We start from the raw sequence: 17,712 nt of genomic DNA, 5'->3' as shown, positions 1-17,712 counted from the left end.
GTAAATATGATTGATTTCATTTCTTTTTCAGAAATTTTGCTGTTAGTGTCAGAAATGCTAATGATTTTTGTATATTAATGTCATATCTTACAACTTTACTGAATTCATTGATTATATCTAACAGTTTGTTCAGTGAGTCTTTAGGGTTTTCTCTATATAAAATCATGTCACCTGTAAAGAGAGACAATTTTACCTCTTTCTTTCCAATTCTGATACTTTTCATTTCTTTTCCTAGCCTATTGCTCTATCAGGGACTTCGAGTACTATGTTGGATTGGAGTGGTAAGAATGGGCACCCATTTCTTGTTACTGATCTTACAGGAAAAATCTCATTTTACCACTGAGTATGATGTTAGCTGTGGTCCTCTTATACATGCCTTTTATTATGTATTATGTTGAGATATTATTATGTTGAGATATGTTCCTTCTGTGCCTCATTTGTTTAGAGTTTTTAACACGAATGGATGTTGAATTTTGTCAAGTGCCTTTACTGTATCTATTGAGATAATCATATATTTCTTTTATTCTATTACTGTGATGTATCATTAATTGATTTGTATATGTTAAACCATCCTTGCTTCACAGGGATAAATTCAACTTGAATTTGTTGCTCTTAAAATTCTTTCTTTGTCTCTGACTTTTGACAATTTAATTATAATGTGTTTTGGTATATTCCTGTTCAAGTTCAACCTATTTGGGATCCTTGGGCTTCATGGATTTGGATACTCATTCCTCTTCCCAGGTTTGGGAAGTTTTCAGCCATTATTGCTTTAAATATGTTTTCTGTTCCTCTCTTTTTTTCTTCTCTTTCTGGAATTCCCATAGTACAAATATTGTTTCTTTTCATTGTGTTCTATAATTCCCATAGGTTTTCTTTGATTTCTTTCTTTCTTTCTTTCTTTCTTTCTTTCTTTCTTTCTTTCTTTCTTTCTTTCTTTCTTTCTTTCTTTTGGTGTCATATTTACCTGATTTTTTATTATCCTTGATTCCCTACACTCTGTGCATTTTAGTAATGGGACTTCTATTCCAGACTTTACAGTTTGCTCTGGCAGAGACAGTTCTTGACTAGCCAGCTCAGTTTGGGTTTCTGGGTATGTTTGCTGGTAGTGTCTTTGGGAAGGTGGGGGCTGTTATAATCTACTTATGGGTGAGGCAACTGTTCAAGCTCTGAGGATGGGGATGGGGGGTTGTACCACTATCTAGGAATGGTTGGATAGTACTGCTGGACTCTTTCTTTTCTTCTCTTTAGAGAGAGAGAGAATCTTAAGCAGGCTCCACACTTAGTGGCTTATTTACATACCCAAGTAAGGCTATAAGATGGGCTCTGCAGTTGCCTAAATTCTCTGGTCATGTTTACTAGGTTTACTTGGTCAGGACAGGGGACTACATTCAGTAGTAGACAGGGTTGTGAATTAGCATCTCTGCCCTGGAAGGGCAGCAGGCCAGATCCCAAGGCCTATATACCTCATTGTTTGGGGGCCCCAATAAGGCCTGAGTGTGTATAGAATTTCCTGGTCTGGTTAAAGTACCAGTTTTGCACTGTAGACCAGGTAAGCCATAGGCTGTGCTCTCTGTTCCAATTCCACTATACATAGGGTTGTTGAATGGGCTATACAGCTTCCTGAGTTCTCTTGTTAGGTTCTCTGGTCAGACAGGCTGAAGGCTTTATTTAGCAATGAGTGGAGCTATAAATTGAATTCCCAGAATGGGAGCAGTGGAATAAATAGTTCCAAAACTGGTAAAGCTCTTTGTTGTCATAACTCAAGCTAACCTGCATCCCAAGTTCTCTGGCTGAACAGGCCCACTGGTTTTGCCCTGCAAACTGTTGACTCTTTCTCTGCTTCTCTTGGCTTGAGTGTCAGTGGGCCTCAGGGCTTTCAGATATTTATTTCAGCCCTTGTAGTCAGATGGGGCTGGAAGATACTCTCCACAGTGTGTTGGCCTTTGTCTCAGCCCCTTGCATGGGCCACTCCACGCTACTCTCAGTTTCCCAAACAGACTATCTAGTTGGAGGGGCCAGGAGAAATCCTCACCTATGGCTATGAATTAATCCCCTTGCTTATGCATAGCATGAGAAGTCTTTATGTATGGCACTGGCTTTGCTCTGGAGGTGATTGTCTTAGTGCTCCCACCTCTTGGCTCAAGTGTCGCTGGCCACACAACTTTCAGGAATTGTCACCAGCCATCTGGTAAGATTGGGTTGGAAGGCACCCTTTACAGTGAGTGAGGTTGTGAATCATTTTGCCTGGGGGTGGGTAAACCAGGCTCTAGGGCTGGCAGAACTCCTTGTTTGAAGATCTGAACCAGTCAGATCTGCTCCCCACCAAATTCTCTGGTCAGAGTGTGCCCACAGCTTGCTTCTGCATATGAGCAAAACTGCTGGTTGGTGTTAATACTTGGGCACTGTAGGTATGAACTGGTGGTTGCAAGTTCCTTTCCACTTCTCCAGCACAAACAGATTCCCAGTGGCTAGGGCCTGAAGATTATCCTGGAGTTCCCATGGTATGATAAGAGTAGGGGCTCTCATAAACTGACCCACAATGCTTGGGGAGGTTGATTGTCCTCTCTGGGTTCTCTTCTCCCATTAGGGGTACAGAAGGGTCAGGAAAGACATCTCTGTGTGATGCTGTGCTGTCCTGGAGGAGGGGCAATGTGGTCAACATATAGTCATTTCTTTTAACCTTCTAATGCAGTTTGTCTTGGTCCCTAAGGTCAAAGCTGTGCTTCAGTCTCACTACCACGTTTTAGGGTCCTCTCAGTAGTATCTTGCTTTTGAATAGATGTTAGTTGTTTTTGTAAAGGGAAGCAAGTCAGGAATGACCTATGTTGCCATCATGTTAAGGAAGAGGTGTTTTATTTTGAATTTAAGACTACTGTATCTCCCAGTACTTTTCACCCCATCTAGTTTCCATTCCCAAGAGATTTCATTCATATAAATGCTTATTTATTTATTTTTGAAGGGAGGGAAGGAAGGAGGGAGAAGGAGAGAGACAGAGGCAGAGAGAAAGGGAGAGACAGAATCCCAAGCAGGTTCCATGCTGTCAGTGTAAAGCCCAATGTGGGGCTCAAACTCATTAACTGTGAGATCATGATCTGAGCCAAGGTCAAGAGTCAGATGCTTAGGGGTGATTGGGTGGCTCAGTTGGTTAAACATCCAACTTTAGCTCAGGTCATGATCTCAGAGTATGTGGGTTTGAGCCCTGTGTCAGGCTTTGAGCTGTCAGTACAAAGCCTGTCTCAGATTCTGTGTTTCTCTCACTCTCTGCCCCTCCCTCACTTGTGTTCTCTCTCTCCCTCTCAAAAATAAATAAACATTTAAAAAAGAGTTGGATGCTTAACCGACTGAGCCAGGTTTTCCTCTATTTTTAATTCTCTCTACTGGTCCCACCCTGATACCTGAAAACATGCTTTAATTCCCTTTCATCTTCAAGCTCTCTCTTGAGTGCTTATCTTTTCTAACCACTCTCCATCCTAGCTGAGTTCTACAGTGCAGTAGTGATAGATACTGTCTTTACTCATCAGTTTCCTCTTCCAATCTGGTTTTTGTCTGCACCACTCCACTGAAAATGACTTGTCAAAGATGAGCAATGGCTTCCAAGTTATGTCATCCTATGGCTACTCAGTAGTCTATATCAATCTGCTGCATTTGGCAGTGCTCCATTTGATGACACTTGTTTTTCTCCTTTCTTGGCTTTTCAGAAACTGTTTTCTCCTATTTCTCCTTCACTTATTTCCTTCCCTGATACCTCTTTCTCCATGTTCCCCTTGAATCGCTGGTGTTTCTTAGGGTTTTGTTCTTTGATGTCCCTTGGTGGAAGCACCATAATGATCCCCAACTCTCTAACTACCATTCATATATTTGTCCTAAATTTTATACACAAACATCTAAGTTTCTAGTTAACATTTATACCCAAATATTCTATAGCCATCTCACTTTAAACATGGCTAACTTGAATTCATTATATGTTCACAGTAAAGTGTAACTAAGTTCTAGGAGAGCAGAGACCTCATTTATTTCATCATTGCTAGATCTCTGGCACCCAACCACCTAGATTTCAGCATGTAATTAACTTAAAAATTATTAATGAGATTTTGGCATTTTTTAGTACTAAGTCTTCAAAACCTGCTACGTTATTTTTATGCTTGCAGTATGTCTCATTTTGGAATAGCCACATTTCAAGTGTATAATAGTCACATGTAGCTAGTGGCTACCATACTGTATAGTGCGGCTCTAGAGTCTGTGCCCTTAATGCTTCAGGAGTCCAATATGATTTAACTCCTACCACCTTCTCTATCTTCCTATTGTTCTGCTTGCCTTCTTTTACTTTCCATTCCAACAAATGCCTCTGTAAAGTTGTAGATGTTTCTTCTACCTTCCTGTAAAACCCTTTTGTCTCTTTCTAATTCATGGCATTCCCAGTTTTAGGTGACCTCTCCCTCTTTTGTAAATTCTAATGTATCTTATGTTGTCTTATAATAACTACCGAGATAAGTTGTTTTGGCTTATTTATGTTACTCTTGCTAAACTGTTAGCTCACCAACAGCAGGGACCATGCTATAATCTTCTTTGTATTTACAGTTAAATGCATGGTTCATTAAAGAAATGTCTGTTGAACTGAATTTAATTGCATAATCGATTGCCAACAAGTGTTTGTTGAATCAAATTGAAGACCACCTCATTATGAATAGTCTTTATCCTGTTAAAGATCACATGTTTAATGTAAAAAATTGGAGAATTAAAAAAAGATTTAAAAATTAAGAGGAAGAAAACAAAATTGCCCCAGGTTCAATTCACCATCCACCCAGAGGATATTCTTTTCTGTAAGAGAGGCTGGGACAAGAGGCTGACTGATTCTTCTCCAATGGGTGATTTCATTCTTCATCTTGCTTACTGAGGTTTCTGATCCCCTAGTGTTTGGAACATGAAGACAAAGGAAGCAGGACAATACATGGAATTATTACTTGACTTACAGTATCATATGATGGCATATGTCTCATCAGTGTAATTTCCTTTACTAGGCTAGTGCATCCCCAGTCCTTCCTCAGGAGTCCTTTTTTGCAGGACCTCTTATCATTGTTGTTGTTATTATTATTATTATTATTATTACGAATACTACTACTACTACTACTACTACTACTACTAGTACTACTATTTTTAGAGAGAGAGAACACACACAGGGGTAAGGGGCAGAGATAGAGACGGGGAGAGAGAATCTTAAGCAGGCTTCATGTTCAGCACAGAGCACAACGCAGGGCAGGGCATGATCCCATCACCCTAGGATTATGACCTGAGCCAAACCGAAGAGTTAGATGCCTTAACCTACTGAGCCACCTAGGAGTCCCGAGCAGGACCCCTTTAAATGGATTCCAGGGTAACAGTCCCACTAAGAACTCCACATCTTGGCTTAGGATTTAGGAGCCCTTAGCCTGATTTGGGAATAGGGGGCACATAGTTCCCAGATGTGGCCCCTTGTCTTCTGACAGACCATTTTAGCCAAACTCTGTTTCATGCTTCAGTTCTACCAGTCTGGAGGCAGACAGCAGCCTAATATGTCCCTCTTGGCGGGGAACACATACCAAGCTCTCTGGTGGTTCCAGGGACCCTCATGCCAGAGTGAGATGAGCAGCAGGGCTGTCTGTCATTCACCTCTCTGCTCTCGCAGATAGAGGGTGGTGGGGATTGTGCTTACTGCACAGCATAAGTCTTTCCAAAAATCCTCCCCACAAATTCTCCTTAATTTCAAGGAACTTGACCATTTAATCCTGGATGTGCATGAAACATTTGACATTTTTGTACTGTGGTCCTGCTCACAGCTCACTTTAGTGCCTAACACCTTTCATATTTTTGTGCTATTACAACTGTTTTAGGTTAAAAATTACTTTCATTAGTTTTATCACCTTGTCCAGTGGGAGAAAAAAGATGTCACTTTCATTTCTAAGGCTGAAATTCATTGAGTACTGTTTTTCTCCCTGGCTTGTAGCTTAGTCATCGCTTAAAAACCCAAAGGAAAGCTCAATTGCAAAACAATTTGGCAAAGGCCTCTTAACATTTTGAATTTGGAATCTGATAGGCTTCAAAGGGAATCTGGAAGGGTAAATCAATTGCTCTCAATTAGGGACAGGTTTCAAAGGTATGCTGATGAGGTCAATGTAATTTAAAGCAATTTAGTGTGGACCATTTGTCTTTCTTTATCACATTTATGCCTCTCACTTAATTTTTCTGGCTACACATTCAGAACTGCAAGTTCAGCCCTTTTATTACAAGCTAATGATTGATGATCAAGTAACATTTCTGCTAGGTGCCAGGAGAAGTAATTCTATTGGTTTAATTCAGTGTCATTACTTTAGCTGCTGAACAAATGTTTACATGTCACAAGAGCACCTGCAACTCTCAGACCACCAATTTTTGATTAATTTTGCATTGTGTACCTTAGACGTACTGTTCTGATATTGTCACTACATTATTCTGAACAGCCCTGTTACAGTTATTTAGAGCCCAGACAACAGCTGTTCTTGTTCTATGAGACTCGGAAAGTGACAGGATAATGAATATGGTTATGGCTTATGATAGATTTAAAACTGACTAATTAAGATAAAACCTTATTTAAGCAACACTGTTGCACAGAGGTAATATTCAACTTTGCAAAGAAAACATATATTCTTTTTCTGGTAGAAAACATTGTTTCTTTGTTTTAAAGCACTGTCTTCTTAGCATAATGAAGATATATAGAGAAAATGAAATTAAGGCTCCCTAAAGGTGTTTAATTTAACTGAAAACAAACAAACAAACAAACAACCTCTTTCAAGTAACAAACCCATATGAAAATCTGGTTTGGGCTCAAATGTGAATGAATTAAATTTAGGTAATCACAAAGTCAGCTTCAACATCGAGTGGTTTCAGTGAATTGTGTTTGCTGACAAAGCTGAATTTACATTGGTTGGTAAAAGAAAATCTAGGTTTTAAAATCTAGTGTCTAATAGTTGTCAAGTTACTAAATATTCAAGACCACTTAAAAATTTCTTTTTTTTATATTTATTTATTTTTGCGAGACAGAGCACAAGTTGGGGAGGGGCAGAGAGAGATGGAGACACAGAATCTGAAGGAGGTTCCAGGCTCTGAGCTATCAGCACACAGCCCAACGCTGTGCTTGAACTCACAAACTATGAGATCATGACCTGAGCCAAAGTCGGACACTTAACCGACTTAGCCACACAGGTGCCCCTAGAAATTTCTTTTTATATAAGATGGCCCCTTTAATAAAATGATTTGTAAAATATTGAAAGATTTTGGGGGTATCAACTTTGTATGGAAGATTTTTGTAGAGAGTAAAGACCAAAGAACAAACACTGCAAAGAATAAACAATCACAAGACATTAACAAAGTGACTCAGGCATCTATACCTGCAAGGAGAGGGAAAATGGTAGAAGTTGACTGAGCCTATACAAGCCATATCTTACTGTTTTGGTTGAAAAATGACATTTTAAGAAATAAAGTTTGGCACAAGACAATATTAGCGAAATAGTTCTTTCAGGACTTTGAAGGGATAAGGAGAAGGTCGACCCAGATACAAGAGTCAGATTAGGTACTGTATGATAATTAAAAGTAAGATACTGAGAAGTGCATTTCCAAAGAGATGAGAAAAAAAAAGAAATACAAAAGATTCCAAACCTTTATGAGTCAGCACAGCTAGAGGCTACCTGTTGCCAAAGCGGCTGGCAGCTGGAGGAGCTATTTCAGTTTGGTGAGAACAGGACGCTGATAAAGGTTTCTAATGGTAGAGATAAAAGGTGAAGAGTCCACTGAAGATTGCAACTAAACCAGATATCTATTTCAAAAAGCTAATTTTATTTTATTTTATTTTTTAAAAAATTTTAAATGTTTATTTTTGGGCTCAGCACAGAGCCCAATGTGGGGCTCAAACTCACGAACTGTGAGATCATGACCTGAGCTGAAGTTGGATGCTTATCTGACTGAGCCACCCAGGCACCACTCAGGAGCCCCACATTTGGTCTATGATTTGTTATTCTTGCTTTAACCCAGAAGTCCTTTAAAAGAACTCATTTGTAGATAAACCAATCTCTGAGTAATACTGTTATGTAATGAGGAATTACATTTTTTTTAAAAGTTAATTTTCTTAAGAACTAGATATACACTAGCTTGTTTAAAAAGAACTGGAGTTTATGGTTTGCCTCCCTCCCTCTCCTAAACTATATTTTCCCCTTCCCCTACATAAGAGACTCTAAAATACTGAGAACAAAGTGGGGTTGATGGGGAGTGGGGGGGGGAGGAGAAAATGGGTGATGGGCATGGAGGAGGGTGCTTGTTGGGATGAGCACTGGGTGTTATATGGAAACCAACTTGACAATAAACTATAATAAAAAATAAAAACCAAAATAAAAACAAAACAAAAAAAAATAGAAAAGAACTAGAGTTATTAAATGTTTCCCTACTAAAACTGGCAATACTTGTATATAATAGCAACTCCCCAGAACTGAACTTAATAGGTACAAGGTGACTTCATGAAGTTTTGAAGTCTGAGGTGTAGAACCAGTCTTCTACTAAAGGTCAACATTTTCATAGTGACTTAAGGGAAAATTCCAAAAATGTTTGCTTGAATATTATTATTATTACAATAAGGCAAGCCTTGGACACATTCGAATTTTTGAAAGAAATCCAAGGGTTTTTATAAAGGATCTCTTTTAATACTAATGTCAAGGGAGTAGTGCCTGCTGAGTAAGAAAATTCACCCTATTAGAGAGGGTACATGGATAAATGGGGAGTTGGGAGGAGCACAGGATTCTCCTGTCCCTCCCTTCCAGCCATGAAGGGAATTTTCTATACTTTTCTAAATACTTCTTCTATTTAATTTTTACTTAGAACTCTTCTATGACACTCATTTGTGTTATTTTGGGTGAGGCAATAAACCGCCAGGTGTTTAGGTGTCTCATCTGTAAAGTTGGGATAATAATTATATTCCCCAAAGGCTCAGACCATAACACATGATTTCTTAAATTCTCTTTCTTCTTAATATGCACAAACCAATGATTCTCTTCTTCATGCTATGTTATTCCAGAATCTTCCAAGTGGTGAGCTTATAGTCTAATTTTAGTCTCTTCAGGGTAACATGGTGCAATACTATTCAGTACTAGGCTTTCCAAAAATTTGTTTTCGTAGGTCCATATTTTTCCTTTATAAAAGTTTATCTCTCACTACAAACTTTTGATAAGTTATCTCTCCAACCATATAGCTACCACTGACCTTAGGCCTCATTGCTTTTAAAACTTATTTTGGTCTGGGGTGCGTGGGTGGCTTAGTCGGTTGGGCGTCCAACTTTCGCTTAGGTCATGATCTTGCGGTTCATGGGTTCGAGCCCTGCGTCGGGCTCTGTGCTGGCTGCCAGATCAGAGCCTGGAGCCTATTTTGGAGTCTGTGTCTCCCTCTCTCTCTGACCCTCCCCTGCTCATGCTGTCTCTCTCCTAGAAATAAATATAAATCTTTTTTAAAAAAACTTATTTTGGTCTGACATGGGACTTAGTAACTTTTTTTTTTTTAGATATGTTTCCAAAGGCAAAGGAAAAAAAAGAAAAAATAAACTATTGGGACTTCATCAAAATTAAAAGCTTCTGCACAGAAAAGGAAAAAATCAACAAAACTTAAAAACAGCCTACTGAGTGGGATAAGATATCTCTGATAAAGGGTTAGTATCCAGAATATGTTGAATATCCAGATGGCCAGCAGACACATGAAAAGATGCTCAACATCACTCATCATCAGGGAAACCTAAATCAAAACTACAATGAGACACTATTTCACCCTGTCAGAATGGATAAAATCACAAACATAATTAACAAGTGTTGGCAAGGATGTAGTGAAATAGCAACCCTCCTGCACTCTTGGTGGGAGTGCAACCTGGTACAGCCACTGTGGAAAACACTGTGGAGGCTCCTCAAAAAGTTAAAAATGGAACTACCCTCTGACCCAGTAATTACATTACTGGATATTTACCTCCAAAATATAAAACACTAATTTGATGGGATACATGCACCCCTTCATGTATGTTTATTGCAGCATTATTTACAATAGCCCAATTTATGGAAGCAGCCCAAATATCTACTGATAGATGAATGGATAAAGTAGAAGTGGTATATATATATACAATGGAATATTAGTGAGCCATAAAAAAGAATGAAATATTGCCATTTGCAATAACATGGGTGGAGCTAGAGAGGATAATGGTAAGTGAAATCAGTCAATCAAAGAAAGAGAAATACCATATAGTTTCACTCATAGTGGAAGTTAAGAAACAAAGCAAATGAGCAAAGCAAAAAAAAAAAAAAAAGAGAGAGAGAGAGAGACAAACCAAGATATAGACCCTTAACTATAGAGAACATACTGATGGTTACCAGAGGGGAGATGTTGGGGGAATTTGTGAACTAGATGATGGAGATTAAAGAGTACACTTATCATGATGAGTACTGTACAGAATTGTTAAGTTATTATATTGTACACCTGAAAATAATATAATACTATGTTAACTATACTGGAATTAAAATAAAAAACTTAATAAAAAAACTTACTTTGGATTTGTAATATTGCATCATATAAGATTCTAAAGGTGCAAAAAGGTTCACAGTGAAACATATTCTCACTTCTGTCCTTCAGCTGCTCAGTTCTTTTACCAAGAAGTCACCAGTACCAGTATGTATGTGTTCTTCCAGAAATATTCTATATATACAAAAGCAAGTACATATATATATTATATGTATATATAATATATATTATATACATATTCCTCCTCTTCTTTGTATATTGATTGTATATGTGCCTTTGTAATTGATATATATGTATATTGACATATGTGCCTTTGTAATATTGATAAATATTGCCAAATTGCCTTTCACAGAAATTGTAGCAATTTATGTTCCTACTAGCAATGTGCAAGGGTTAGGCCTCAGTACTTTTTTTCCTGAACCACTCTAATAGATTCCTAAGTGATCTCCTCACTTATTTGTCCCAACGCTGTTATATCCCAACTGCTAACATGAGAGAAATTCTAAAACAACCCTCCTTTGTTTAGAAAATACTGAAAAAACATGGCAGACCTGCATCTCTCAAACAAAGAAGAGCTGAAGCCAAAGGACTCTGAACTCCAACAGTCTGGAAGGAAAGGAGATGGAGTCTGCTAGGAATACAGTCTCATAGTTTGTTCCTACTTCAAGGAACAAACCAAAGCACACATGGTGGAGAGTCCAAAATATCATTACAAGTAGGGAAATAAAATAACCAAAGTCACAACCAGAGAGACCAAGGGACACCTTTCAAAAAACACTTTCTGAATGACCAGACCCTGGACAGTGGATGAGCCTCCTTTACTATAGCAGTACTCACAGGTGCAGAGCACATAACAAGATTTTAAAACTTACAAGAGACAGAAAGCTAACAAAAATGATGAAACAGAAGAATGTAAGTTCTCCTCAAAAGAAATACCAGGAACAGTGACTGCTAAAGAATTGATCAAAACAGATATAAGCAACATAACTGAACATGAATTTACAACAACAGTCATAATATTAATTGCTGGGCTTGAAAAAGGCATAGAAGACAGCAGAGACTCCACTGCTGCAAAGATCATGAATCTTAGAAATAGGTATGATGAATTTAAAAATGCTATAAATAAGGAGCAAAATAAAATGGAGGCAGCCACTGCGTGGATTGAAGAGGCAGAGAGGAGAATAGGTGAATTAGAAGATAAAATTATAGAAAAAGAGGAAGCTGAGAAAAAGAGAGATAAATTAATCCGGGAGCAGGAAAGGAGAATTCAAGAACTGAGTGATGCAATCAAACAGAACAATATCCATATCATAGGAATTCCATAAGAAGAAGAAGAAGAAGAAGAAGAGACAAAGGGGCTGAAGGGGTACTTGAACAAATCATAGCTGAGAACTTCCCCAACCTGGGGAAGGACATAGACATTGAAATCTAAGAGGCATAGAGAACTCCCCCCAGATGTAACTTGAATTGAACTTCTGCACGACATATCATACTGTAACTGGCAAAATATAAGGATAAAGAGAGAATTCTGAAAGTAGCTAGGAATAAACAGGTCTTAACATACAAAGGTAGACACATAAGGGTAATAGAAGACCTATCTACTGAAACTTGGCAGGCCAGAAAGGAAAGGCAGGAAATCTTCATTGTGATGAACAGGAAAAATATGCAGCCAAGAGTCCTTTATCCAGCAAGCCTGTCATTCAGAACAGAAGGAGAGATAAAGGTTTTCCCAAACAAACAAAAATGGAAGGAATTCATCAACAGTACACCAGCCTTACAAGAGATTCTAAGGGGGACTCTATGAGGGAAACGTTGCAAGGAACACCAAATACCAGAGACACCACTACAAGCATGAATCCTACAGAGAACACAGTGACTCTAAACCCATATTTTTCAATAATAACATTGATGTAAATGGACTAAATGCTCCAAACAAAAGACAGAGTATCAGAATGGGTTAAAAAAAAAAAAAAAAAAAGACCCATCTATTTGCTGTCTACAATAAACTCATTTTAGACTCAAGGACACCTTCAGATTGAAAGTGAGGGGATGGAGAAATGTTTATCATGCTGCTGGAAGCCAAAAGAAGTATGGCTGGAGTAGCCATACTTACATTGGACAAACTGGACTTTAAAGTAAAGGCAGTAGCAAGAGATGAAGAAGGGCATTATATAATAATTACAGGGTCTATCCATCAGGAGGATCTAACAATTATAAATGTCTACACACCGAATATGGAAGCACCCAAATACATAAAACACTCACAAACATAAGCAATCTTATTGATAAAAATGTGCTAATTGCAGGGGACTTTAATACTCCACTTACAGCTCCCTCCCTGCCTCGGGTTTGACCTACAGCCACCCGGAGAAGATGGCGGTCCCTGCAGTGTCCGGGCTCACCCGGCAGGTGCGAAGCTTTAGTACGTCTGTGGTCAGGCCATTTGCCAAGCTCGTGAGGCCACCTGTTCAGATATATGGTATCGAAGGTCGCTATGCCACTGCCCTTTATTTGGCTGCATCTAAACAGAATAAACTGGAACAAGTAGAAAAGGAATTGTTGAGAGTAGCACAAATCCTGAGGGAACCCAAAATGGCCGCTTCCATTATGAATCCCTATGTAAAGCGTTCCGTGAAAGTGAAAAGCCTAAATGACATTACAGCAAAGGAGAGGTTCTCTCCCCTCACGTGCAACCTCATCAACTTGCTTGCTGAAAATGGTCGCTTGAACAACACCCCTGGAGTCGTTTCTGCCTTTTCAACCATGATGAGCGTCCACCGTGGAGAGGTTCCTTGCACGGTGACCACTGCGTCCCCTTTAGATGAACCCACTCTTGCTGAATTAAAAACGGTCCTGAAGAGCTTCCTAAGTAAAGGCCAAGTTTTGAAACTGGAGATTAAGACTGATCCGTCCATCATGGGTGGAATGATTGTCCGTATTGGAGAGAAATACGCTGATATGTCTACAAAGACCAAGGTTCAGAAGCTGAGCAGGGCCATGCGGGAGATTTCCTGAAAGTATTGATTTTCTGTCCGTGAAAATTCCTAAACTTGGAGCAACAATAAAATGCTTCCTGAACAGGAAAAAAAAAAAAAAATACTCCACTTACAGCAATGGATAGATCAACTGGAAACAAAATCAATAAAGAAACAATGGACCTGAATGATACATTGTACCAGATGGACTTGACAGATATATTTAGAACTCTGGATCCCAAAGTATGGAATTCTCTTTCTTCTCGAGTGCACATGGCACATTCTCTAAGATAGATCACATACTGGGTCACAAAGCAGCTCTCAACAAATACAAAAGAATTGAGATCATTCCTTGCACAACCTTGTGGTTGTGAAATCAACCACAGGAAAAAGTCTGGAAAACCCCCAAAAGCATGGAGGTTAAAGAATACCCTACTAAAGAATGAATGGGTCAACCAGGCCATTAGAAAGGAAATTTAAAAATATATGGAAACACATGAAAATGAAAATACAATAATCCAAACTCTTTGGGATTCAGCAAAGGCAGTCCTAAGAGGAAAATACATTACAAACCAGGCCGATCTCAAGAAACAAGAAAAAGCCCAAGTACAAAATCTAACAACACACCTAAAGGAACTAGAAGCAGAGCAGCAAGAACACCCCAAACTCAGCAGAAGAAGAGAAATAATAAAGATCAGGGCAGAAATAAACAATGTAGAATCTGGAAAAGAAATACAAAAAACGGTTGAACAGATCAATAAAACCAAGAGTTGGTTTTCTGAAAAAAATAAACAAAGTTGATAAACCTCTAGCCAGGCTTCTTAAAAAGAAAAGGGAGAGAACCCAAATAGATAAAATCACGTATGAGAATGGATTTATTACAACCAATTCCTCAGATACAATCAATTATCAGGAAATACTATGAAAAATCATATGCCAACAAACTGAACAACCTAGAAGATATGGACAAATTCCTAAACGCACACACACACACTACCAAAACTCAAATGGAAAGAAATAGAAAATGTGAACAGACTCATAACTAGTGAAGAAATTGAATCAGTTATCAAAAATCTCCGAACAAATAAGAGCTCTGGACCATATTGCTTCCCTGGGGAATTCTACTAGACATTTAAATCAGAGTTAATAACCATTCTTCTCAAGCTGTTCCAAAAAATATAAATGGAAGGAAAACTTCCAGACTCATCCTACGAAGTCAGCATCAGTTTGATTCCCAGCCAGACAGAGACACAGCAAAAAAAGAGAACTACAGGCCAATATCCCTGATGAAGATGGATGCAAAAATTCTCAACAAGATACTAGCAGATCGAATTCAACAGCATATAAAAAGAATTATCCATCATGATCAAGTGGGATTCATTCCTGGGTTGCAGGGATGGTTCAGTATTTGCATATTAATCAATGTGGTACATCACAGTAATGAAAGAAAAGATAAGAACCATATGATCCTGTCAAGAGATGCAGAAAAAGCATTTGACAAAATACAGCATCCCTTCTTAATAAAGACTCTCGAGAAAGTTGGGATAGAAGGAACCTACTTAAACATCATCAAAGCATCTATGAGAAGCCTTCAGCTAACATCATCCTCAACGGGGAAAAACTGAGAGCTTTCCCCCTGAGATCAGGAACATGACAGGGATGTCCACTCTCACCACTGTTGTTTAACATAGTGCTGGAAGTCCTAGCATCAGCCATCAGACAACAAAAGGAAATCAAAGGCATCAGAATTGGCAAAAAAAATTTTTTTTAAACGTTTATTTATTTTTGAGAGAGAGACAGCGTGAGTGAGATGCAGAGAGGGAGACACAGAATCTGAAACAGCCTCCAGGCTCTAAGCTGTCAGCACAGAGCCCGATGTGCGCTTGAACCTGCTAACCGTGAGTGAGATCGTGACCTGAATCAAAGTCAGACACCTAACCCACTGAGCCACCCAGGCTCCCCAGCATCCTTTCTTAATAAAAACCGTCGAGAAAGTCGGGATCGAAGGAATTTACTTTAACATCATAAAAGCCATTTATGAAAAGCTCACAGCTAATCTCATCCTCAACAGGGAAAAACGGACAGCTTTCCCCCTGAGATCAGGAACACGACAGGCATGTCTACTCTCACCACTGTTGTTTAACATAGTGCTGGAATCCTAACAGCAGCAATCAGACAACAAAATGAGATAAAAGGCATCAGAATTGGCAAAGATGAAGTCAAACTTTCACTTTTCATAGACAATATGATACTCTACATGGAAAACCTGACAGACTCCACCAAAAGTCTGCTAGAACTGATCCATGAATTCAGCAAAATGGTAGAATACAAAATCAATGTACAGAAATTGCATTTTTATACACCAATAATGATGCAACAGGAAGAGAAATCAGGAAACTGATCCCATTCACAATTGCACCAAAAACCATAAAATACCTAGGAATAAACCTAACCAAAGATGTAAAAGATCTGTATGCTGAAAACTATAGAAAATTCATGAAGGAAATTGAAGAAGACACAAAGAAATGGAAAAACAGACCATGCTCATGGATAGGAAGAATAAATATTGTTAAAATGTGAATATATCCAAAGCAATCTATACCTTCAGTGCAATCCCAATCAAAATTGCACCAGCATTCTTCTCAAAGCTAGAACAAACTATCCTAAAATTTGTATGGAACCACAAAAGACCCTGAATAGCCAAAGTAATGTAGAAGAAGAAAACCAAAATGAGAGGCGCCGCAATCCCAGACATTAGCCTCTACTAACAAAGCTGTAATCATCAAGACAGTATGGGATTGGCACAAAAACAGACACATAGACCAGTGGAATAGAATAGAGAACTCAAAATTGGACCAAAAAATATATGGCCAATTAATCTTTGACAATGCAGGAAAAAGTATCCAGTGGAAAAAAGACAGCCTCTTTAACAGATTGTGCTGGGAGAATTGGACAGCAACATGCAGAAGAATAAAACTAGACCACTTTCTTACACCATACAAAAAAATAAACTCAAAATGGATGAAGGACCTGAATGTGAAGCAGGAAATCATCAGAACTCTAGAGGAGAAAGCAGGAAACAACCTCCTTGACCTCAGCTGCCCCAATTTCTTACCTGATACGTCTCCAAAGGCATGGGAATCAAAAGCAAAAATGAACTATTGGGACCTCATCAAGATAAAAAGCTTCTGCACTGCAAAGGAAACAATCAATAAAACTAATAGGCAACTGAAGGAATAGGAAAAGATAGTTGCAAATAACGTATCAGATAAAGGACTAGTATCCAAAAATCTATCAGGAACTCACCAAACTCCACACCCGAAAAACAAATCATCCAGTGAAGAAATGGGCAGAAGATATGAACAGACACTTCCCCAAAGAGGACATCCAGATTTCCAACAGACACATGAAACTATGCTCATTGTCTCTCTTCATCAGGGAAATACAAATCAAAACCACACTGAGATACCACCTCACGCTGGTCAGAGTGGCTAAAATGAACAAATTAGGAGACTATAGATGCTGGCAAGGATGTGGAGAAATGGGCACCCTCTTACTCTACTGGGAATATAAACTGGTGCAGCCGCTCTGGAAAACAGTGTGGAGGTTCCTCAAAATATTAACAATAGAACTCCCCTATGACCCAGCAATAGCACTGCTAGGAATTTACCTAAGAGATACAGGAGTGCTGATGCATAGGAGCACATGTACCCCAATGTTCATAGCAGCACTCTCAACAATAGCCAAATCATGGAAAGAGCCTAAATGTCCATCAACTGATGCATGGATCAAGAAGATGTGGTTTATCTACACCATGGAATACTACATGGCAATGAGAAAGAATGGAATCTGACCATTTGTAGCAACGTGGATGGAACTCAAGGGTGTTATGCTAAGTGAAATAAGTCAGGCAGAGAAGGACAGATACCAACTGTTTTTACTCGTATGTGAAACAGGATAGACTTAACAGAGGACCATGGGGAAGGGGAACGGGAAAAAATAAGAAGAGGGAGGGAGGCAAACCATGAGAGACTCTTGAATACTGAGAACTGTCAGTTGATGCGGGGTAGGGAAGAGGGGAAAATGGGTGATGGGCCTTGACGAGGGCACTTGTTGGGATGAGCACTAGGTGTTATATGGAAACCAACTTGACAGTAAACTATATTAAAAAAAAATACTAACTCAT

General features: G+C 38.8%; 2 protein-coding genes across 2 annotated transcripts in view; one reads left to right on the top strand and one right to left on the bottom strand.

Annotated features, from left to right (window-relative positions):
* LOC120246339 (bifunctional heparan sulfate N-deacetylase/N-sulfotransferase 3-like) overlaps positions 1 to 17,712 on the bottom strand; it is a 132,483-nt gene that overhangs the window by 40,027 nt on the left and 74,744 nt on the right.
* LOC120246335 (ATP synthase subunit O, mitochondrial) lies at positions 12,888 to 13,619 on the top strand. Its single transcript, XM_039253804.1, has one exon. It carries the CDS (start codon positions 12,925 to 12,927, stop codon positions 13,564 to 13,566), a length of 642 nt encoding a protein of 213 aa, XP_039109735.1. The 5' UTR covers positions 12,888 to 12,924; the 3' UTR covers positions 13,567 to 13,619.

The sequence above is a fragment of the Hyaena hyaena genome, unplaced genomic scaffold, assembly GCF_003009895.1.
Source record: "Hyaena hyaena isolate Hyena2069 unplaced genomic scaffold, ASM300989v1 scaffold_466, whole genome shotgun sequence".
NCBI lineage: Eukaryota > Metazoa > Chordata > Mammalia > Carnivora > Hyaenidae > Hyaena > Hyaena hyaena.
The sequence above is the reverse complement of the archived record's forward strand: the minus strand, read 5'-3'. Positions and strand labels throughout refer to the sequence as shown.